Source organism: Ochotona curzoniae, unplaced genomic scaffold (genome assembly GCF_017591425.1).
Source record: "Ochotona curzoniae isolate NIBS_2020 unplaced genomic scaffold, NIBS_Ocur_1.0 contig_908, whole genome shotgun sequence".
Lineage (NCBI taxonomy): Eukaryota > Metazoa > Chordata > Mammalia > Lagomorpha > Ochotonidae > Ochotona > Ochotona curzoniae.
The window spans coordinates 16678846-16701933 of NW_024466607.1; the positions used below are offsets into that span (position 1 = coordinate 16678846).

General features: G+C 51.3%; 2 protein-coding genes across 2 annotated transcripts in view; both read left to right on the plus strand.

The window, feature by feature from the left end:
• Window positions 1–18063, plus strand: part of DOCK3 (dedicator of cytokinesis 3) — a 251319-nt gene extending 233256 nt beyond the window's left edge. The window contains exons 45-53 of the mRNA XM_040994546.1: window positions 22–105; window positions 227–343; window positions 1438–1559; window positions 2767–2905; window positions 3392–3539; window positions 9531–9649; window positions 10954–11041; window positions 15237–15319; window positions 16044–18063. Of these exons, the coding sequence (XP_040850480.1) occupies window positions 22–105; window positions 227–343; window positions 1438–1559; window positions 2767–2905; window positions 3392–3539; window positions 9531–9649; window positions 10954–11041; window positions 15237–15319; window positions 16044–16553 (1410 nt within the window). The 3' untranslated portion in view covers window positions 16554–18063. The remainder of the gene's footprint in view (window positions 1–21; window positions 106–226; window positions 344–1437; window positions 1560–2766; window positions 2906–3391; window positions 3540–9530; window positions 9650–10953; window positions 11042–15236; window positions 15320–16043) is intronic.
• Window positions 18064–19960: 1897 nt separating this feature from the next.
• MANF (mesencephalic astrocyte derived neurotrophic factor) lies at window positions 19961–22505 on the plus strand. The gene is made up of 4 exons (XM_040994547.1): window positions 19961–20079; window positions 20725–20852; window positions 21486–21627; window positions 22073–22505. The coding sequence occupies exons 1-4, from the start codon at window positions 19995–19997 to the stop codon at window positions 22255–22257; spliced, it is 540 nt and encodes a 179-aa protein (XP_040850481.1). The 5' UTR covers window positions 19961–19994; the 3' UTR covers window positions 22258–22505.
• The last annotated feature ends 583 nt before the right edge of the window (window positions 22506–23088 follow it).

The following is a 23088-nucleotide window of genomic DNA, read 5'->3' on the forward strand; positions in this document are numbered from 1 at the left end:
ATTTACTGGTTCCTTTCACAGGCCTTCTTTGATAAAGATTACATCATCAAGCACCCAGCAGATGCTGAGAAAATCACCCAGCTCAAGGAGCTCATGCAGGAGCAGGTATGGCTTGCAGGACTTGGAGGCCAGTGGCCTGTGGGAAAGGCCATGCGCTGCAGCCTGTAGGTAATCCTCAGAGACTCCTTCCTGATTGGTAGAGCAGCCTCGTTTGTCACCCTTACAGGTCCATGTCCTTGGAGTTGGACTAGCAGTTCATGAGAAGTTCGTGCACCCAGAAATGCGGCCTTTGCATAAGAAGCTGATTGATCAGTTCCAGATGATGCGGGCCAGCCTCTACCATGTAAGCTGATCCAGTTCTGCTCCTCCTGCAGAACCAGCTGTCATTTCTTCTAAACCTGTACCATAAACCAAAGGAAAGTAGAAGGGCAGAGTTATCCCCACCACAGAGGGGAGGAAGGCGGGAGCGATGTGCATGATCTTCTCATTCACTCTCGAAAGGAAGAGTGTCCCCTGCCATGTGTTTAAGATTTCTGCTTCTCTGCCCTCTGCTGCATGAAGACTTCACTATCACAAGGAGGTAGCCCAGGCAAGCAAGAGTCAGGCCACAGAGCAGGTTGTCCACCATGCCAATAATCAGGTCACTTCAGCAAAAACCACAAAAATACATACCTATGAGCATTAAGGTCTCTGCTGTGCACATGAAGGTGTCCTCTTAGACTGCAGAAACATATTGCAGCCCTCTGTGTGCTTTGGGAAAAGAGGTTGAAAAATCTGCCACTGCTTCAGGCAGACCTCAGAAATATCCTTGTGGAGTTGGAGCTCCTGGCTGCACAGATGACGAAGGGCTTGAGGAAACTTTGCAGAGCTGTGTTTTATTTCCTCAGTGCTGCAAACAGGGACACAAACAAAATGGTGAAATCCAGGAGGGTTTGAAATGAGAAATTTCTGCCAAGAAGTCAACTTACTTAATAAGAACTTAATTATGTTAAAATCTAACTATTCTGCTTTGTGCCCTGGCTCCCCATAGACTGCCATAGACAGCATAGTCCAAGTCTCTTAAGAGCCTGGCCATTTCACAATCCAAGGGATTGGCCCAACCCCAATCCTTACATGAGATGTACTACCCACTGACTGACTGCCATTCAACTCTTCCTGTCTTCCTTTACAGATCTTGTGCTTACTCTGTAATGGCAAAGCCTGTTAACATTATGTCGGGAATCGGATCAGCATCAATGTAGTCCAGATGTGCTTTTCTCAGCCCAGCATGTCATGGCTTCTAGTCTGAATTCCAGTGCAGTTAGGAGAGTCTCTTAGTGCTGAAACGGTCATTGTGCACAGAAATTGACAGTTCTGGCTCAGCCAGCTCCTCCCTCCTACCCCTTAATTACTTACCTATTCTTTACTCTGTGTGAACAGGCCTTCATTTCTCAACAGGAATTTCCAGGCTTGGATAAGCTAAGCCCTGCATGTTCAGGCACCAGCACTCCACGGGGAAATGTTCTGGCATCCCATAGCCCCATGAGCCCCGAGAACATCAAGATGACCCACCGGCACAGGTATGGCCTTAGGGGCAGGAGAGGGTTCTCTCCAAGGAGGTAAGTCAGAGTGTGAGGGGCCTGAAGAAGGGAGTTCCAGAAGGTGCTTGTGTCATTCCCTCACACTCCCTCAAACCCAAGTGCCACACACACAGCTCCTGCCACAGGACTCACATTGCTTCCAGTCAGTCACTGTCCTGGCTGACAGAGGCATAGCCCTGCTGTTGAAAGAACTTGGAAGAAGAGGTCTTGATGTAAAGTGTTAAAGATATAAAAGACTGCTAGGAGAAAAGAATTGGGATTAGGTTGTTGATGAGGTGAGATCTAGGCAAAATGAATGAATGTGCAGAAGCCTCAAAGGGTGAACAAGCTAGCCGGGTCAGTGCTGCCAGAAAAACCAATGGCTGGAATACAAGATTCTAGGGCATAAAAGGGAGCCAGGGCCAGCTCTGAATGGGCCTTGTTTGTACAGACCTTTGAACTTGATCCCAAGGAGAAATTACCAATTGGTTTTAAGGAAAAGAACAGCCTGGTGGTGTGGCCATTCATGATGTGACCAGACTGAACTCAGAAGTCCTAGCTTGTCTGGGCTCAACTGAGGAAACTCCAGGCCTCTAGGGCAGTAAGATCAGTTTGAAAGAGGCTAGTGAAATGAGCACCTTGTGTAGGTTCCTTTCCCAGGGTGAGTAACAGCTCAACACTGAATGGAAACTTAGTACATGAGAAGGAAGAGATGCAAGGGAGTCATTCTGATGTTATTAGAGGAGAGCTGTTAGTAAACCCATGGCCACAGATAAGGAAGGCTGTCCACGGTAGCTCACAGCCAGCTATTTTAGTAGTGTTTTCCTTCCAGGAGATACCGCTTCTAGGAACAGATCCCATCATAGGATCAGGCAGCAGGAGGCACTGGCTCATTTCTCCCCCTTTCATTTCTCCTGATAAATTGTTAATATTGTATTGAGTAGCCGTAAAGCACATAATTCTAGGTGAAGGCTATGCTAGTCCACTGTAACTCCTCAAAGACCAGAGAGGGCTGTGTGAGCAGCACAGTGGGGCTCAGGAATGCCACAGAGCTCAAATATCTATGAACTCTGGCAGTGAAACTTCCCCAGTGGTGACTGAGGCTGAGATGACCACTATACAGGCTCCCTCTTCTGTCCCTCTGCCTCCCAGCATGGCTTGTCAACCATGGGTCTGACTACTCCCTATTTCCCATTCTCGCTCACAGCCCCATGAACTTGATGGGCACAGGCCGCCATTCATCATCCTCTCTCTCCTCACATGCGTCTAGTGAAGCAGGAAATGTGGCGATGATGGGCGACAACTCCATGGGCGAGGCACCTGAGGACCTGTACCACCACATGCAGGTATCAGAGATGTCCAAGGAGAATGGCCTGGGCACCCTACCTAGAAGAATCAATGTTCTGTTGGGAGACAAGGAGGGTCTGTTTGAGATCTGAATTCAGAACACCCCTCATCATAGCCAGCAAAACTTCCTTCCACACACCATCCCAAGTCAGTTCTTAGACTGTTTCCCGCAAAGAAAATCCAGATACCATCCTGCTGACTCAGAGAGAGCCCATAGGAAAGATCCTCTATTAAATTGTGCTCCTTGAGGGCTAAATCCTGCTTCCTCCATGGGTACCATATTAGGACCAACCCAACAGTCATGCTCTAGCTAGATGGCATAGGTGGCCCCTGATGTTGACCATCAGCATGGCCTCTGTCAGGTGCCAAGGTACAGTGTCAGGTGCTGGGACAGGGGCACCTCAGAGCATTAAGGCAACTCTGGTTGAGCCCTTGTAGGCCTGGCAATTCAGAACTCTATCCTGCTGATTTTTCTCCTTTTGCAGCTCGCGTATCCCAACCCCAGGTACCAGGGCTCAATCACCAACGTCTCTGTTCTGTCCTCGTCCCAGGCAAGCCCTTCTTCCTCCAGCTTGAGTTCCACTCACTCAGCACCGTCCCAGATGATTACCTCTGCCCCTTCCAGTGCCCGAGGTAAGGATGGCAGGGTGCTGCTTGCAGAAGGGAGAGGCGAGGGCTTCACGAACCCTACTAGTCCTCCTCTTGTCTGTGACTTTGTCTTTGAGAGCAGCCCTGTGACTTAGAGAATGTGCATCTGTGCTTTCAGCACTAAAGACTTCAGAGTTCCTACCTCTGGACCTTTCTCCCTTCATCTCTATCTCTATCTCTCTCTCTCTCTCTCTCTCTCTCTCTCTCTCTCTCTCTCTCTCTCTCTCTCTCTCCGCTCCCTTTCTCCCCCTCTCCCTCTCTGGCTTTAGATCTTGTTCTGAGCATCGGCTGCTACTTTGCTGCCAGCCATTGCATCTCTACCTCAGTAAGAAAAACACAGCCTAGAAAAAAGCTCATTTCTTTCCCATTGAAATGTTTGCCAGAAGAAAGATCAAAGGGAAGGCAAAAATGAGTTTATTGTCTTGAGAAATCGAGCATCATGACAAAATAAGGGAAGAAAATTTGAAGGCTAAACTGAACCCTGCATTGTGATGTTCTAAAAGAGTCATACCAAAACCCTTTTATTCGGTTGGGAAAGACACAATCAGGAGTGATAGCTCTGTAAAAGCCTATTTATTTTGCCAATTACTGCTTGATTTCTCATTCGATTGAATAAAAATATTGTTTTCTGAAAGCTAGCATGTTTGTCCTATTCTGATCCTAGTCCACATAATGAGGGTTGCTTCTGTTGTGTCAGATGGAAGCATTCTCAGTGGAATGGAAACTGGCTGTGGTGAATAAGCTTGATGATTCCCAGGGATAGCTGCACAGGACAGGAACAGTGGACCAAGCCTTTTTGCTGGTCTGGTTGTTGCCTCAAGACTGCAGAAGGAACAGATCTCTTTTTTCCCATTACTACAAAGACAAAGAAAAATAGCATAAACCTATGACCTGAAAAGCCAGTAAGGAAATAATTGCTCTAAAGTACACAAACTTATGAGGCCTGTAATAACAGTGATGGAGAGAATAGGAGCCTTGTGGCATGGTGGAAAGGTGCTGTGGCCAGAAGGGAAATGGTTTGACTAAGAATGGAGGCAAGAGGGATAAGGTTACAACAGGGAAGTCTAGACCTTCACCTTAGTATCCAGACCAACCCTCATTTCTTGGGGGAAACAGGAGAGGAGCTTCAATACACCTAGCCAGTCCATGAGCAAACAGAATTTGGTCATTGCACTTACCGTTCCTCAGTCTGGTATCCATTCTGCCAGCCATGTTCCTTCTTAACCTGGAATGTGGGATTCAGAAAATAGGAGCCAACGTTTAGAAGCAAACGGTTCCAGTGTTAAATAAGACAAAAGAACCAACACATTCAGTACATACTGAAGAACTGTCAACATGTGAAGGCTTTGGACACAGAGAAGGAGCGCTGACTTGTATTCCAGTGAAGGCATCCTGATCATGGCTTTGGAAGGAAAAGGAAGGATAGTCTGAGAAGTTAGCCGAGAATGCTGTAGTGATGGTCGGCATGAAACAGTGTCTTCAGGTAAATGCTCCTGGTTTGAGCTGCAGAAACAGACCTTATTATTCAATCTACTTGGGTTTTCCCCTGACCTGAGGTGTCTGTAGGATATGCTTAGCTGTATATAGCCTTTTATCTAACGTTAGATAAATCTAACACTGAGTATTCTTGCTCAAGGCATATCTCTGAAACATGATTGATGATAAAGACAGAAGGCTACAAAGGATGGACATTTTAACTCTGTTCCATTCTGGCATTGTTCACACACTTCCTACAGGCTGTGCCTGGTGTTCATTGCCCTGGAGAGCAAAGGGGAAGAACAAGCAGCAGGTCCTGCTGTCAGTGACCTCACAGACTGGCTGTTACACCTGTGTCCTCCCAGCTGTTTACTCGTTTATTCACTCATCGAGCTTTTCCTGAGCCCTCAGTGAGGAAGCTGCGTGGGTCTCAGGGAACACTACATCAGAGTTGAATGGAGAAATTCTTTTCTCCTTGTTTGGAAACACCCTCTTTATTTTACATGGCTTGGTTATATGTTGCTACACAATAAACCACATCCAAAACTTAGTGTCTTAAATCATCTCTCAGCATTTTGTGGATTACTAGGACTCACTTTAGGACTGAAATCATCTCAAGGTTCCACTTGACTGGGTGTCTGAGATGGCTGACTCGCGTGGTTGGCAGTGGATGGTGCCTGTCATCTGGGGCTGTCCACTTGAACCTCTGTATGTGATCTTTCCATGTGGCTTAGGCTTCTTACAGCATGGTGGTGGCTGAGTTTCCTCAGAGCAAGCATCCCAAGAGGCTCCGGCAGAAGCTGCAAGATGCTTTATTACCCTACCTTGGATATCCCAGCAAGTTCCCTTTACCATATCTGTTAAATGGTTGAAACATCAGGTCCAATGTAGATGCCAGAGAGTGGCGTGAGACTGCACTTCATGTTATAAGGAGTGACATTGTGTTTAGGGAGGGAAGCCTTTAATAATCATCATTTTGGGAGATAATCCAGGATGGCAAGACTACAGACTATTGAGAAAAACCAATTTCCTTTCTGGACAATAAGTGCAAAACTAGACAAAATGACTAAATAACTGGGCCCAAAGTAGGGAATGATGACAAGGGCAGAAGAAAAGATGAGAGAAAGTTGCTTCTAGACCACCACATTCATACAGTCCACGTGTGGGCCCATCTGGAGAAAGTCACAGTCCTGGTATCTATTGGGTGTGGTGTTAGGTCTGTGAAGAAAGATAGGAAACCATGTGTGATGTGGCATTGTAGAGGAAGACATGATTTCCAACACACATGGTAAATGTAGTCTGGGCAGAGACGGGAGAGAGCAGTCCAGTCAGCAGGGCTTATGTTTGGTGTTACCAGTGAGGGAAAGCTTTCATGGACAGTATGAAGTGGGAGTCTTTAGAGTTACTTCCCCTGCACCCAAGAGGAGTATGAGACAACCACTGGCTGTCTGCTGTGGTTCCTCTTCTTGGGAAACCTCTATGTTGAATGACCTGCAGAGCAGTTTAAATACTTGTAAGTCAGCAGCTCCCCCTGGCGGTCACAAGAATGATCGGGGCTAGGAGACCAGAGGGTTTTTGTTTTAAGGCTTTTTTATTTGAAAGGCAGAACTATAGAAAAAAAGGGAGAGATCTTCTATTTGCTGGTTCTCTCCCCAAATAGCTGCAGTGGCCAGAGTTGGACCAGTCCAAAACTGGAAGCCAGGTTCTGGGTCTCCATGTGGGCCCAGGAGCCCAAGCATTTGCGTTATCTCCACTGCTTTAAAACATTAAAACAAGGAGCTGGATTGGAAATGGAGCAGCTAGAATTCAAACCGGAGCCTGTATGGGCTGCAGATGAAGACCTAACTACACCACAGCGCCAAACTCTTCCTTAAATAACTCAGTCATGCCAAAAATGAGTCTCCCTGTGGTTTACCAGATGACTACAACTCAAACCTGTGGATATAACAGCCCTTAGTCACATACATTTAAATGTTTTCAAGAAAATCAGTTGTCACTGTTCCTACAATGGGGCCACCGGCAGGGGTGGGGGAGTGGGAATGCAAAGGATAATGGAAGAGAAGTGAGGCTGAGGCAGTAGAGCTGAAAACATCAATGTCACCACAGAGCGCCCCTTGTTATAGTACCAGAGGTGCCTATGACATGAATCTAAATCCTTCATGGAGTTCCTGGGCCCTGTCTGGGACCTGAAGGTTACTCTCCTCTCAGGATGGGATCAGGATAAAAGAACACAGATGTGGGCTTGGCCTTGTGAACCAGCCTGAGAGCTCTGTGAGGTGAGGGAACAGGGACAGTCTGTACACAGCAGTGTACCAGGATCTAACAAGACACCTGGGGTGGACTGAGCATTTACTGTAAAATTGTGAGGTAATTGGCTCAATATAAAGACTTTGTGTGTCTGTGCATGCTCACTATTGAGCAGCCTGACCAGAACTATGACCCTCAAGGAATTCTAAGTTTCTTGCTAGGAAGGCACCATACAAATCAATAGGTTACAGCTGGTTGGTTTCTTTGTTTTGTTTTTGTTCTTGTTTTTCTTTACATACCTATCTTCATGAAGTTTCCTAAGAGTACAAATTCTAAAAAGAATATAGGGGCCTGGCACGATGGCTCAGTTGTTAAATCCTTGCCTTGCATGCTCTGGGATCCTGTATGGGCACTGGCTCCTGTCCTGGCTGCTCCACTTCCCATCCAGCTCCTTGCTTGTGGCCTGGGAAGGCAGTCAAGGATGGCCCAATGCCTTTGGACCCTGAACCCACGTGGGAAACCTGGAAAAAGCTCCTTGATCTTGGCTTCAGATCAGCACAACTCCAGCCATTGTGGCCACTTGGGGAGTAAACCAGCAGACGGTAGATATGTCTATCCTTTCTGTGAATCTACTTTTCTAATAAAAAAATAATCTTTGAAAGAGAGACAGACAGAGAGAGGTTGAATATAGGATTCAGTAAAATTGCCAAGTTAGAAAAAAAAGTCCAGATGCAGATTGTTAAAGTCATGCTTTGCTCATTCCTTTATCAATGAGTGAGATTTTGAAGACTAGGTTTGAAAGCCATCCCTGAGACTAAGCAAACAGGATTGCTCAGCCCAGTAATAGAGGAAGTCACATGAGTAATAACTGGAAGAAGTTATGTGATGTAACCAGAATTTATTATACTGAATTTTGCAACTATATAAGCTTCAACTTCTTGGACCAAAGTGAATACAAGAGAAATTTCTCTCAAGGACTTCTGCCTGGGGCAAGCTGGCTAAAGAAGACCATATTCTGAGTCCTACCATTGCTGGTTCTGCCATCTCAAAAGAAAGCACCAGAGAACCCTGGCTTTCAGGAATACAGATTCACCCCCCCAGCTGGAGCCCAGGAGTGGTCTCAACCCTCCAGCTTTAGTGGGAGCCCACCAAAGAGATTTTAACCACTTGAGCCAGCCAGAGGCACTGGGGTCCTGGTAACCTCCACTGATGGGGTATGGCGCCCCCAGTGGTTTCTCATGGATATGCTGGAGTCTGGCACAAGGAGTGGCTTATATTCAGAAGATTTTCTAAGTCCTCCATCCCCTAAGAAAGCCAGCCAGTTAGTCTAATTATGTGTGTATGTGTGTGTGTGTGTGTTTTGTCTGTGTGTGTGTGTGTCTGTGTGGAAGGTATTCTCTAAAACCAAGGGCTTACAAATTTATGGACCTGTAGTTGTGTCACAAATCCACAAGGACTGGGTCACAGCTCATTTGGTGTGGACTGGCTCCATCACATCCTCCACTCAGAAGAAAACGGACCAAGTCAACTTAAGAATCTGGGTTGGGTTAAAACGCCCCACAACTTCCAAATTAGTGCTGTGACCCCCCAACTTCACTGAAAGGGCAAGTTTCAGAGTGGTCCCGGTATCCTGTGTGCAGGACCCTGGGCCCCAGCCGGCCTGGCCCTCAGGCTGCCATAGAACTGGCAGCAAGGCAAAGGCCAGTGCTGGGGGTCTAGAACTGGGAAGAAGAAACCTCTGGATAAAGGTGGTCAGGGGCAAGCTGAGAACAGGGCCACTGGTGTTGGGAGAAGGTAAGTGTGCAGAGATACAGTATGTCGAGAAAAAAGTCTGTGTAGCCATGTTACTTGCCTTGTCTCTGTCTCAATGTGATGGCTCCATTGCAAGCTGGGCTGTGCCCATGCCTGTAATCCCTGAGGGAGCCCAGCATCCAGATCACACCCATTCCCTGGGAGCACTGGATGTGGGGGCCTCTCACCCCTCTGCTCTAGTCCTCAACTCTGCCTCCGAGCATGGTGGGGAGCTCTGTCAATGGGTCCACGTCACCCCAGCCTGCAGTGTCTGCCTCGACTGGATACCATATTTGTATCCCCACCTCCATCATTGAACCACTAGGCTCTGCTTCATTCCCCGTGTGCTTGTTGAGCTCATCCTCATCCCAAATGCAAGGGCCATGTACCCTGGTTCCCCAGACGCTGGGCCTTCCATCTGTGGCTTGTCATCTGTGCGTGATTGTTCTCACTTGGTTACAGGCTCTCCCTCTCTGCCAGATAAGTACCGCCACGCCCGGGAAATGATGTTGCTGTTGCCCACACACCGGGACCGCCCCAGCAGTGCCATGTACCCAGCAGCTATCCTGGAGAATGGACAGGTAGTAGACAATTGTGTTGGCCTGGGCTGCCCTCATTTCATTTGCTGGGCCTCCTACATTGTTCTGCAAGCCTCCTTGACTCTCCCCTAAGATCTCCCAGAAGGCTGCTAGGTTGGATGAGGAGCACGGTGAATTGGCTGACCAGCAGTTGTGGCAGAGAGAAAGTGTAGGTAGAATGGCAGCAGGGTTAGAACCACCATTGCGCATGTGACTTATTCTAACCAGCTTCCTGGATGCCTCTTCAGTAAACAGTCTGGCAAAGGAAATGGTCTTTGCAGCCTGTCCCAAGAAGATAGTGGTGAACATGGGTCTGGAGGAAATCCTTCCTAATGTGTGTGAAGGACATCAGTGGGGAAAGCTCTGCATCATTTATCCATCCATCCACCCATCCACCCAAGGCCCTGTGTTGCAGTTCTCCCCACACTGTTTGAACAACAATCCAAATACCCAGCCTGGGCACCTGGACTAAGAGACTGCAGGAATTAACCCCTGCCCTGCACAGTCTGTTCCTGTCCTCCTATCAGAGCCCATAAGTCACATTCAGGTGGTCAGTATCTGGTCCCAGAGAGAGCACATCTCATCTTATCAAAACAGGTTGTCTGTGACCAGGCTTGGATACTGCCCTTCCTCTGTCCTCACTTCTCCCACAGGCCTGTGCTGCGCCTCTCTAGGAGGTTAATGCTGCTGTCTGTGCTCATAGGGGAAGGTCTCTAAAGTCTTCATTCTTTTATTCATTCTTATTTATTTATTCACTGTTATTTGAAAGGCAGAGAGAGACCCTATCATCTTGTTCACTCCTAAAGTGCCTGCATGTCTGGGACTTGGCCAGACTGGATCCAGGAGCCCAGAACTCAATCTGGTCCTCTCCCATGTGTAGCAGGATCCTAAATATTTGAGCCATCACCTGCTACCTCCAGGGCACACATTAGCAGGGAGCTAGGATCTAAAACAGAGCCTAAACTCAGTTGGAATGCTAGCATCCTAACTGCTGCACCAGAAACCCACCCCTCTCTAAATCCTTTCTGTCAGTGGGTCTCTCTAGCCAGAACAATGTGGACAGTTAAGATACTATCACATACCTTTGACCTTTTTCTTGGGCCCTGTACAAGACAGCCTGGGTCCCAGCAGCTACTGGAGGTATACATGGAAGCACTCAGAACTAGACACCTCAGGTGGTTGTCCTTGGAAATACTGCTTTGAAATCCCCTCTGATCTTGATATGTCCTGGATCTATGGCCCACAGCACTGCCTCCCAAAATGTAATAGGTGGTTTCTACATTCTGATGATTTTCTCCTTCCTTCAGCCACCAAATTTCCAGCGGGCTCTGTTCCAGCAAGTGGTTGGAGCCTGCAAACCCTGCAGTGATCCTAATCTGTCTGTGGCCGAAAAAGGTATGGTAACCCCTCTCCAAATGACCTCCCCACATTTATCCTGTCCTGTATGTCTGACTCTCATTCCTGAGCACAGCTGGCCAGGACTGAGCCACACACCAGCACTCAGGTCTGTTTGTTCGTCCTGCATCCTGACCAATTCCTGTGCTTTCTGTCTAACCTACATCTGACCCGGTGCTAAGATTTGGGTCCTGTTAGTTTTTCACTGTCTCTCCCTTTCCAGGGCACTGATACTCAAAGGGGTACCACTGCCACCTGCCTTGAACCCAACTTTATGGAAACTCAGGCTGCTATGTGCAAACCAGGCAACCATTCCCTTTAGCTCTTCCCAACTATCCCAGGATCCAACAGGTCCTGTGGTCCCCCTTGGTTCCTCTCATCTTGAGTCCTCAAGGACCTCTTCTTAAAACTTAGAATAGACCTGTGGCCAAATAATCCTCAAGAGGAATGGGAAGTATGTACCACAGCAACATGGATATCCCAAATACCAGCTTCTCTTTGTGAACCTTTGGGTACCTCCCAAAGGGCCACAGTCCTCCTGCTGTGAGTTTTTTCCACATTGAATGATGCCATTAGTCATACCATGAGACTCAACAGTCCTCCTTAAGCCAAAGACTGCTTACCATGTCATGCTCCTGTAAGGTGATGGGAGAATTGGCCTCAGACCCTTGTGACCCTGACCTGAAGCTCCAGACACACAGACCTGAAAGTAATATCGAATGGGGACAGGGCTGTGCCCTCCTGCCACTCAGAACATGGCCCCAAATCAGCACCTCACCCTCTATGTTCTCCTCCATATGCTGACATTTAGGGCACATTCAGTTCCTACCAGCACAGCCTGGATGTTCCCTATCCCACCAGACCATGTCCCTCCAATGCTGTCATCATGTTCCTGTACCTGCACACCAAATGCTGTCTGCTGTCCCCACTGACATTGTTCCTCCTTTGCTCATCATGAGAAATAAACTTCAAAGAGACCAGAGGGTTCATGACATTTGTGCCTGACTGGCACTGGCCTCAAAGTACTCAGCCAACATGGGGCCTGGAGATTCTCGCTGAAGATGCCTTCCTAGTTTCAAAGCCTCATGGAACTGAAAATATCGGGTTCCTTGGAGGTTTTGACCCTTTGCCTCAAACAAAGCATCCTTTTAGCTTTGAATGTTAGAGTGCACCTGACTTTTCTTCCCCTACGGTGCAGACCAATCTCAAAACTAGTCAAAAGTGAGGACAGGCTCAGAGTTGAACAAGGTATTGGTGGCCAGACCAGGATGCTTCACAGGAGGCCCAACAAAGGAGTGCTTCAGGCCTCAAGCCAGGCAGCAGCAACAAGTTGGACATGCCTACCTTTCAGCATGGGAAGGAAGAAGAGTCGTATCAACTGAAGCTGAGGCCAAAGCCAGCATTATCCACTCCACAAGGCCAGCCTTTCCTGGGCAGCAAACTAAACATTTGCCCAGTGGCAATACACAGGCCAAAGTGATAACTTCCTAAGGTTCTTCTCGGATCCCCCAGGGCAGGAGCTTCACATACTTGTCACATGCTCTAGGCAGCCAGGGCCCAGGAATCTCCTGAGGACTCCACTTTCACTTGTAGGTAGGATTCCACTTTCACTTCTTGTTTGGTCAGTTGGTAACAAGAGAGAAGACAGAACATGAAGACTGCCCATCTTCTCCTGGGGCAAGTCATTCCATCTCAGCCCTTCCACTAGCTGCAGGGCAGCTGTACTGCATGGTAGGGGCCTGCTGACCACATTGCTTAGACATCAAGCTCAAAGCCAGCTTCATGGCTTCTGGCTCTGGTGGAGCAGCTTCGGTGGGCACACTTTTGTCAACCATGGCAGCCTTACCATCTTTCTTTTCCCATAGCCTTCCTGCTCTAAGTTCCTAAAGGCCCTTGTAGGTTAACATTGGTATCATCACAATTGCAGGTACCACGTGTGCATCTGAGACCTTGGACTGTTAGGTTCCAGGGAGAACTGGCCACACACTTTCCCTAAGCTTCTGTTTACCCTTAGAGTTGATGGCTTCTTTTAGAGAAGGTGCTTTCTTTCTGAAGGGGGTGGGAGATGGGGGCAAGGTTCAGTGCCAAGGACCAGAAAGTCACACAGCATCTTAGGGACTGGGTGAAGTTGCACCTGTTCTCACGCTCTGAGAGGAGGCCATCCAGTGGAATCAGCCCATGAGGGTCAGAATTCCTTCCTCACTGCAGTACAGCCAAGTGCCTGCTCACTGTCCAGTTACTATCTCCCTACTGCCAGCTGTCAGCTGTAGCATGGGCCTGGGCACTCCTCCCTAGAACTAAGGCTATGTAGCTAGTGGGAATTTCACCAATGAATAGGAAGAGTTCATCAGCACCTCACCCATGGGGCCCAGCTCCTCCCCAAAGACCAGACTCCAACTTCTTCAGTTCCAGCTCCCATTAGGGCCTGGAATTTCCCCCCTCCCCCCCACATGCTGGCTCTGCCAGAAGGAACCCAAACTCCAAGCACTTCAGGCTCATGCTAGCTACCACTGTGGTGGTTGGGCACCTGTAGTCTGCGCTTCTGTCCTGTTGTTTGGTTCCCACAAGAAAGGGTATATTTCTTCTGTTTGTTTGTTTTTCTGGAGGGTTTAGCCAAGAAAAGTCCCAGTGGCAACACCTCAGGGTCCAGCCATTGTGCTCTTCCCCTCTCCATGCTAAGTCTCTCTCTCCAGTTGTGGCGGGGTTTGAGGGGAGGTGCAGGCAGTATCCTGGCATTGGACTCCTTCCTTAGTGTAAAAGGACGACACTCTGCATTCCTGCATTCCTAACTCAGGAGGCCAGTAACTGGCCCTCTCCAGATGTCCCAAAGTATTATGGGTCCACAGCCCCCCCACTCTCCCCACAAGCAGTGAGTTCTGCTGGGCCTGGCTATCACTGTTAGGCTTTATAGGTTTTCTAGCAGGTACATCTGCCCTTGCCTAGGGAAACTTCCTGTGCTTCTCAAGTCCAGCAGCTATGCCCAGAAGCACCAGGGATGCAGCCCAGGTTGAATGTTCACCTCTAGCTCTTTGGAGCCAATTAGGGGAACAGTTGCTGTCCGTTCCCTAGCCATATGTTGGGAGCTCTGCAAGGATGCAGTCTCTGCCTCCTCTCTTTTCCACTCCATGCTGTTCCCACTGGACTTGGGCAGCACTGGAGCCCTGACTTCACCTTGGGCAGGTCCTATAGTGTGCACACACCTGTGTTCTCTCAGTGTCAGCCTTTTCTACTGTGCTCTTCTGCTCGCTGTGCTCCTGGAAAATCCCAGGCTGTATACGTGGACCCCTTGCACAGTTTGTCTCAGCTGGTCTCATCCTGTATCTCTTCAAACATCAGCTCACTGATTCTTGTCATCCTCTTCAGCCACTGGCCATACTCCACTGTGGGCCTCAGTGCCTTGCTTGGCCAGTATTTTTAGTTCCAGGAGCTTTCATGCCATTCCTGTGTGTGCTATTTAAGCACAGCTGGCACAGCCACTGACCATGGGATGGTCTTCTCCCAGAGGGTTGCTTGAAAAGTAACCTGCCTTCACCCCATCTCTTTCCACCCTTCAGCGGTGCCAGCAGCCCCCAGCAGCTGGAGCCTGGATAGCGGAGCCCGAGAGGCCCAGCCCTTCATGTCTGCTCATATGGGGCACATCCTGGCTCCCCCAGTGCCTCCCCGAAGCCTGCTGCATGGTAAGAAGACCTCCAGCGGGTCCTCCAAATATTTTCTCATCGCTTACTGCTCAATGGCTAGAGCAATAACCACCCAGGCTGAGAAGATTAGCCAGACTCAGGAAACTGTCTTCAGCTCAGGAAGGTGCTGGGCCTTGGGTCGGTCAGTGAGCTTTCTGAGTACTGCAGGTTAGCTCGGGGAGGCTGAAGACAACACAGCTGACTATCTGGGATGCAGCTTGCCAACTTCCCATCACCCAGGAATGGGCCAGAGGTGCCGCTGCTGCAGCTTGGTATCTTACTGTTCTCTGAAGCACTTGACTTCCTGATTTCCTGTGTGGAGTTTCTGTTGTTACCCCAGCAGCCTGTGTCTTGCAGAACACCAATACAGAGAAGTTGTTCTATGACCCTCCTTGCTGATAGATCCCCAGAGGACTCTTGTCATGCCTACTCAGTTGGCCCAGTGAGATGGTGCTGGCATGTAGGTGATGCCTAGGGGCAGGGCCTCCAGCTGAGGCTTTACTTCTGTTCCTTTACAGGTCATTACTCCCTCCACTTTGATGCCTTCCACCACCCCCTGGGGGATGCTCCTCCAGCCCTGCCTGCCCGGACCCTGCGCAAGGTATGTGCTAAACTAAGATGAGTCAGATCCTCTCCTGTGAATCACCCAGAATCTATTGAGGAACCTGAGCTTTGTTCTCCATCTGTCCATGGGGACTCATTCTGGCAGAAGCTGAGGGCTAGCCAGGGCCACTCCTACAACCAACGTGATGAGGGCAGGGAGACCAGAGGACCCTGCACATGCCAGCACATACAGGTGTGGGCTACAGACACTGAGAAACCTGAGGGCTCTCTGCCCACACCGTAGTCCAACAGCTAACTAAAGCATTACTTAGTAAGTATGAACTAGAGCCCAGTGAAACCAGAAGCTTCAGGACCCAAAATGTTTAAGAAAACCTCCTAGGAGCATACTGGAAATCCTGCTATTAAGATTTTCATTTTTCTGATCAGAAAAAACTATAGCTATCATAGATTTTAGCAGCAGAACATATCTACCTGCTTCATGGGTCACTACGGTTCTTTGTCCCCTCTCCAGCTGGCAGTCAGAACACGATACAGTAGCTCAGGATCCAGTGCAGAGGGCACCACTACTGGGTAGTCAGCTTAGGGGCATATTCTGGCCCACAGAAAATGCAGATGATTCTGGTTTGCTTGAGGGTAGGGGAAGAACAGAGAGGTGGGGAAGGCTGCTGAACAAACAAGAAGTATGCTGTTTATGAGGGTCATTTTATATTTATTATAAGTCCTCTTGATGTCCTAACATGCCTACTCTTTCCTTTGCACAGTCCCCCCTCCATCCTATCCCAGCCTCCCCAACAAGCCCCCAGTCGGGCCTGGATGGCAGCAACTCTACGCTCTCTGGCAGTGCCAGCAGTGGCGTATCCTCCCTAAGTGAGAGTAACTTTGGGCACTCCTCGGAAGCCCCACCTCGCACTGACACCATGGACTCCATGCCGAGCCAGGCCTGGAATGGTGATGAAGATCTCGAGCCACCCTACCTCCCAGTCCACTACAGCCTCTCCGAGTCTGCTGTCCTGGATTCTATCAAGACCCAGCCATGCCGAAGCCACTCAGCCCCAGGGTGTGTCATCCCACAGGACCCCATGGACCCACCTGCGCTGCCGCCCAAACCCTACCACCCCCGCCTGCCAGCCCTGGAGCATGACGATGGCGTGCTACTGCGTGAAGAGGCTGAGAGACCTCGGGGCCTGCACCGCAAGGCCTCACTGCCTCCTGGGAGCACCAAGGAGGAACAGGCCCGCATGGCCTGGGAACATGGCCGAGGGGAACAATAAGAGACAGGGAGGCGGCTGGGACACCGTCTTCAGTAAGCAGCTTGCCTGACCACTCCAGGTCTGAAAAGCAAGTCCCCCATCCCCGCCCCCCAGGGAGCCAGAGCGGCTTGGCACTCAGGAGAGAACCACCCCAAGTCTCCGTTCTACTGCCGTGAACTCCTGTTTTGCCATGTGCAGAGGCCGCAGCAGCATGAAGGCTTGTGGCTTCTCTTTTTATTTCATTTTTTACGTTCCCATTTCTATGGTTTTCCTTTCCTTTATGCAGTAGATGCTTTCTTTCTCCTGCAGTTCCAGGTCATGTGGAACTGTGTGGAGATATTGCACAGACAGAATCGCTTTGCAGCACTGCAGGGCCCAGGAATTCAGGCCCTTCCTCCAGGGTAGAGATGCACAGAGAATGGAAATTGCACTAGGAGCCTCTTCCTTTGTTATGTGGACAGAAGAGTTCATGGTTGTATTCAGGGATTGCAGGGACCACATGGACTACATGCCATGGGTGGATAAAGGGGCCACAAGCTGTTTTGCACAAATGCCTGCCTACCTGCGCACTCTTCCATCTAGGAGTGTGCAGCTAAGGAGCTGGTTGGGCCAACCTGTTGGCCCAGGAATGTGACTGGTCTAGCTGCGTACCCAGGGCACACTGCCAGGCTTCCACAGGCCAGCCCTGTCTGCCACTCCACCTTGGAATTTTCTCTCCATCACTTTTATTTCTATTTGCTTCCTTCCACTCTTGATAACACCTCTTGCCCTGCAGAAGACCCTGTGGGAAATGGATCTGCTAGGGTGATCTCCCACTCTGGGGCTTGAGTGGAAGAGTAGAGCCAGAGGGGCTTAGCCTAACCACCTCCCTCTGGGAAGCTGAGCTGCTTCCATTGTGTTAGCTGGTCTAAGAGTGAGGATGGGCGTGGCAGGGGCTGGAAATCCTCGTAGCGGCCTGAATGCCTGCCCTCAGCTCTGAATCAGGGATTTTCAGCACTACCTCCGAGCCGTGGGGTTGGCTGCCCAGCCAGGCTTCCAGGCCCTGAGGACACATGAGCAGGTTCAGCCAGACAGTGCAGGAGCTTCTCCTTTTGGAAGCAGAGAGCCATGCAGGTAGAGCTGTCATCTCCCAAGTGGCCAAGTACAGCACTCCACTCCAGGCCCATGGGGACTGCCACTCAGGGTTTGGGGCGGCAGGAGGACAGCTTCTCCAGCTTCCTCAGTGTGTGGGGCAGAGCGCAGCAGTGTTTTCACAGGAAATGCTTTATAGGGTGGGGTGGGTTATTAATGGTATTTTACCAGGGTGCTTCTAAGTTACTTTAAAAAAAAAACAAAAACAAAAAAAACTTGTCTTTGGACATTTTTTTCTTTCATTTGCCTGAGTTCACATTAGTGATGGTTACAACTTTGATGGTCACCAGGCTGCCTTTTTGTCAAACAGGTGTGTTGTCCCCTCTCCCCGCAGTTCCACTTCTGCTGGCCTGTCTGACCTCGGTGGCCAGACCCTGGACCCTAACCTTCAACCCTTCTCTTAGGATGTTTTTCTCTTGTGAACAGACAACGGAAAGGACAGTAAGCAACATACTGGAAAAGAAAGATCCAGGTGGTGTGTCCTCTGCGGGCGTCCTTCCCAATACCATCAGGATTCCTCCAGGCAGGATGAGCCTGTCATGGCAGCCCCTGCTGTAGCCTAAGATTCACTTGCAAGCTTTGGTTGGGACCGCCAAGGGTCAACAGATGTTAAGAGTCAGAGCCTTGGGCTGGACTGTTCGGGTGAAGAATCTGTGACCTTCAGACACTTGGGAACCTCCATCCCTGGGTGAGGCAGTTATCAGCGAAGTCATCTATCTTCTCCACTTTGTGGCACTGAAGGCAATGATGGGAGTGTGGGTCTGCTGGCTTCGCTTTAGGTGAGGCAGATCTGTGCTGACTCTCCATTTCCCCTAACTGGATGAAAAGGACCCAGCCCAAGCTCCTCCAGTTGGAGAATCGACCAGCCATGCCCAGGGGGAATAAGACCAGAGATAAGACCCCTTTGAGAAGATTGTGAAATACCGGTTCTAATTCTTTGAAGCTTATTTGTAAATACCTATTTGAATGCTGTGTATTTGTACAGGAATTTGAGCAAAAAATGTATAGAGTGTGATGTCCAATTGGTATTAAGCCCTATAAATGTGTTTTTAACCCCTGGCATTCTGTGCTTATTTAAAACAAGACAACTTCTAACCATTTCTTTTATGTATCCATGTTTAAGAAAAAGGTTATTTACAAATGATCTTACCTGTACCAGAAAAGCAAAGTTTAAAAGGAAAAAAATTTGTACTAGTGTCCCAAAAGGTATTTTAGTGTATATATTGTGGTAGCATGTTCTAAAATCCAGCAAGTAATGTGAATTTTAGATGTAAATATCTACCACTTGATCTCCCCACTTTCGCCTCCCTTGACTGCTGTGATGTGAATTAAAGATGAAAACCTGATACCGATCCAGTGAATTCACTGAATGGGAGAAGCGCAGGTGTCACCGGGCTCCAAGCCGTGGTAGCACTGCGGACATTTCCCTGCCGCACTGAGCGTGCTGCCTTCACGGAGTAGGGGCCAAACTGCACGTGACCAAGGGGGACCCCGTTCAGGAGGAGCCCCCTCGGCAGCCGGGGGCCTGGGGGCGTGCCCGGGCAGCGGGAGTCCGCGAGCTCGCCGCCTAAGCCACGCTTCCGGGGCTGGCGAGGGATGCGGAGCCCTTCCAAAAGCAAGAGAAACCCCGCGCCAACCCGCCGACCTGCTCCCTCAACTGCGGGGCGATCCCCAAGCGGTGCTTTCGGAGGCCCCGGACGGCAGCCCGGCCAGCCCCAGCCAGGACAGCTGCCCGTTCCGCGGGTCTCTTAAGGCACCTGGGCCTCGGCAGACATTCCCAAAGGTTGGGTCTCCCGCCTACTGACTGGAAAAAAAGGAACCGCTTCCCGAGCCTTGCTCTGCGCCGCCCGCGCGCTCAGCCTGGCTTAGAAGGTCTCTGCTGACCTCAGAACGCCTGACCCACGCCGCGAGTCGGGGCCCCGGACGGAGAGATCTGATGGGATTTTCAGGGAGACTTGACAGTTCATCTGACGGGAGGAAGCCCAAGCCGGCTTGAGCGTCCCGCGACCGACTTCCGCCAGAGTGATTGCCCCTACCCAAGATGGCAGCGCCTGCAGCTTCCGTCGCAGCCTCCGTGCTTCCTGCGGACGGCCTGGGTTCAATCAGCGGCCGACAACTGTCTAGGGCTAAGGAACCGCCAGCCAATGGGGAAGGGCAGCGTGGAGCCGCCCGTCTGGGCTCCGGGGCTCGTGGACCAATGGGAACGTGGTGTGTGGGAGGGCGCGGGGAGCTTCCCGCCAATGGAGAGCTACGGCGCGCGGCCGGGACCTGGAGGCGGTGCGGCGGCGCGGGTGCGGTTCAGTCGGTCGGCGGCGGCGGCGGCGGCGGAGGATGTGGGCCACGCACGGGCTGGCGGTGGCGCTGGCCCTGAGCGTGCTGCCGGGCGGCCGAGCGCTGCGGCCGGGCGACTGCGAAGGTGCGAGGGCCCGTGCTCCCGTGGCCGGCGCTGGACTCGGCAAAGGCCGCCCGCGACGTCCCGGCGGGATCCGCCTGCCGCCGGCCTGGAGAACGCCGGCCCCTTGAGAGAAAGTTGGGACGAGGGCGCGCTGAAAACTTGGCCCGAAAGCCCCATCGGGCCGGCGTGTTTTGTCCTTCGTCGTCCCTGACCGGACGCCCCTCCGGGGAGCGGCGCGAGGGCCGCCCTGGGCACCGCGCCCCGTCTGTTGGGGTCGCGCGGCGGCCTGTCGGGGTGCGGGGTTGTGCTTCGGCCATGGTCGCGTCCGTCTCCGAAGCCTCCGCTGTATCCGTTTGTGGGGTCACAGTGAGTCCCGCCTCAAGGACGCATGTGCACTTGGCCCTTAAACCTGAGGGAGCAGGTCGTTGGGGAGGGACAGGCTCGTGCACCGTGAGGCCTGGGGCAGGAGGGGGACCAGCGTACCCCGGCAGCCCGGAGCTGGGTTCTGTCCACCTGTGCGCACCTGAGAAAGTCACTGGTGGCAAAATCTCGGGTGGTCCGTCTCCGTGTCAGCTGTTAAAAATTGCTGACAAGTGCTAACCCTGCTGGGCTGGCGACAGCTTGCTGAGCGCTGAGATGGACTCCCTGTCTTCTCCTCTTTTCCAGTTTGTATTTCTTACCTGGGAAGATTTTACCAGGATCTCAAAGACAGAGATGTCACTTTCTCACCAGCCAGTATTGAGAAAGAACTGGTCAAGTTCTGCCGGGAAGCCAGAGGCAAAGAGAATCGGCTGGTGAGTAGCTGGAGGCCCCCGGAACCCTCAGGCAGGACCCTGGGACCTCCTTCACTCGCTGTCAGCTGAAGCAGGGCAGAGATGCTCTCACCACCTCCCTCTGCCAGGTGGTGGGTTTAGTTGTGTTGTTTTCTATCCTGTTAGTGTTTATTAAGCATCTGCTGTATACTGGCACTGGGAATATGGAGATGGAGAGGGGGTGGAGAAAAAAGTGATTGGCCAGCAGCACAGTGGGTGCGGTTGTCATGAAAACACATCCCGCATGTTGGGTGAAGGGGGTGGGTACAGATTTAGGAGTGGTCAGTTGCAATGAGGTAAGGGCATCCCAGACAGAAAGAGACAGCTCGCACGAATCCCCAGAGGCCAGGAGCGTTCGGGGTGCCCACGGGGCAGGCCAGGGCTCAGTGGGGTCAGCGGCCCTGGCTTCTGTGGCTATAGTTGCCCTGGAAGTCTGCGGCTTGCCCTTCTGTTAAAGGCTCAGACCCTGGCAGCTTTGGGACTCAGCACCTGCTTAGAGAGCAGGGCTTACCTGGACTGGGCATGGCTCCCCGCACAGGCCAGAGCCCGCAGAGAGGCTTCTTGAAGAGCCAGTGGCACCTGCTGAAGCTGTTGTCCTTTATTGCCTTGCTGCAGTGTTACTACATCGGGGCCACCGATGATGCGGCCACCAAGATCATCAACGAGGTGTCAAAGCCACTAGCCCACCACATCCCCGTGGAGAAGATCTGTGAGAAGCTCAAGAAGAAAGACAGCCAGATCTGTGAGCTCAAGTATGGTAAGTAAGGTGGGGACAGGAGCAGCTGGGTCCTGCATGGGCATTACAGGCAGTGCGAACCCAGCGGGCAGCTAAGGGAGTGCACACGGGCTGGGTGGCATGACCGCAGGCAGGTGGGCAGATGACCGAGTGCCTTGAAAGTTTGTGGGGGCTTGGGCTTTGGGTGGACTAACGTGGGGGTGGCATGAGTGTTTGGGGGAAGGGCTTGGAGCTGCCTGGTGAGGTGGCTCCCTCAGGTCACAGGCCTGAGGCTGCCGTGTTCCGGTGACTGTAAGAGGCACTGCGGCATGAGAGCCATGTCCCTCCTTCAGGGGCGTGCGGCCTCTGTCCTGCAACTGGCTTCCCACTCCAGCAACTGGCCGTGTGGGGGTGGCCATGCTGTGACCTGCGGGTGTGGGGTCGTGGCTACACCCACCCAGCCAGCGACTCTTGCCTCCTTCCGCAGACAAGCAGATCGACCTGAGCACAGTGGACCTCAAGAAGCTCCGTGTGAAAGAGCTGAAGAAGATCCTGGATGACTGGGGGGAGACGTGCAAAGGCTGTGCGGAGAAGTCGGACTACATCCGCAAAATCAACGAACTGATGCCCAAATACGCACCCAAGGCTGCCAATGCACGGACTGATTTGTAGTCTGCCCTCTGCCCGATCCCTTCCGCGCCTGGGGGGCGGGTAACAGTTCAGCTGTCTCTTCCCAAGATAGCCTTTTTGTAATTTATTTTTTAAGTGGGCTCCTGACAACATCGGATGGGAAGCCTGGAGTGTGGCCGACCAGGCTCACGGCAGTGGCCCCCGCAGGGGTCACTCTCTTCTGTTGCTGGTTTACTCTAGGACTTCTAAGTGTGTCTGGGATTTTTTTATTAAAAGAGAAAAAAATTCTAGCTGTCCTTGGAGAATTAATGTGAATACTCAACAGCAGTACTGCCCTGTAAGGGTCTTACTGGTTTACGCTTTCTAGTTTGCCAAGAGTGTTCGGTATTTTGCCATTTGTCCCTCAAGTACTCAGCAGTGCCAAAAAAAAAAAAATGCCAGGGCAGGACCTGGCTTAGGGCCAGCGGTCGTTTATGGCTCTCAGACCTTGAGCTGCCTGAGGGCACCTCAGCAAGCCAGACCCTGGCTGCAGTGTCCGCGGATGGCTCTCGGGACCATGGGAGGGCCTTCCGTGGGACCAGCCACAGGCAGAACTGTGGGCATATGAAACAGGGTTGTCACCATGGTGCCTGATCCTGCCCAGGATGTTTGGTACTGACATCTGAAAGATGATGCCCATTAGCCCGGCCACCTGCTTGCACGGGCTTGAGGTCTGGTGGCCAGCCCAGCCGCTGGTGTCTGCAGCTGTTTCCGCCGGGCCTGCAGCAGCCTGCGCTTTGTCCAGAGGATGCTTGTCCGGCGTCTCCATCCTCCAGATGCGTTGCGCGGGAGACCCGGTTGTCGAGGCGAGCTGTGGCTCCAGGAAGACACCTG

Bases quoted from the DNA above. Each gene is read 5' to 3' on its own strand.
- MANF (XM_040994547.1), top strand. From the start codon at position 19,995: ATGTGGGCCACGCACGGGCTGGCGGTGGCGCTGGCCCTGAGCGTGCTG. The intron at 20,853-21,485 runs GTGAGTAGCTGG...GCCTTGCTGCAG, and splicing joins GAGGCAAAGAGAATCGGCTG to TGTTACTACATCGGGGCCAC. The intron at 21,628-22,072 runs GTAAGTAAGGTG...CTCCTTCCGCAG, and splicing joins GATCTGTGAGCTCAAGTATG to ACAAGCAGATCGACCTGAGC.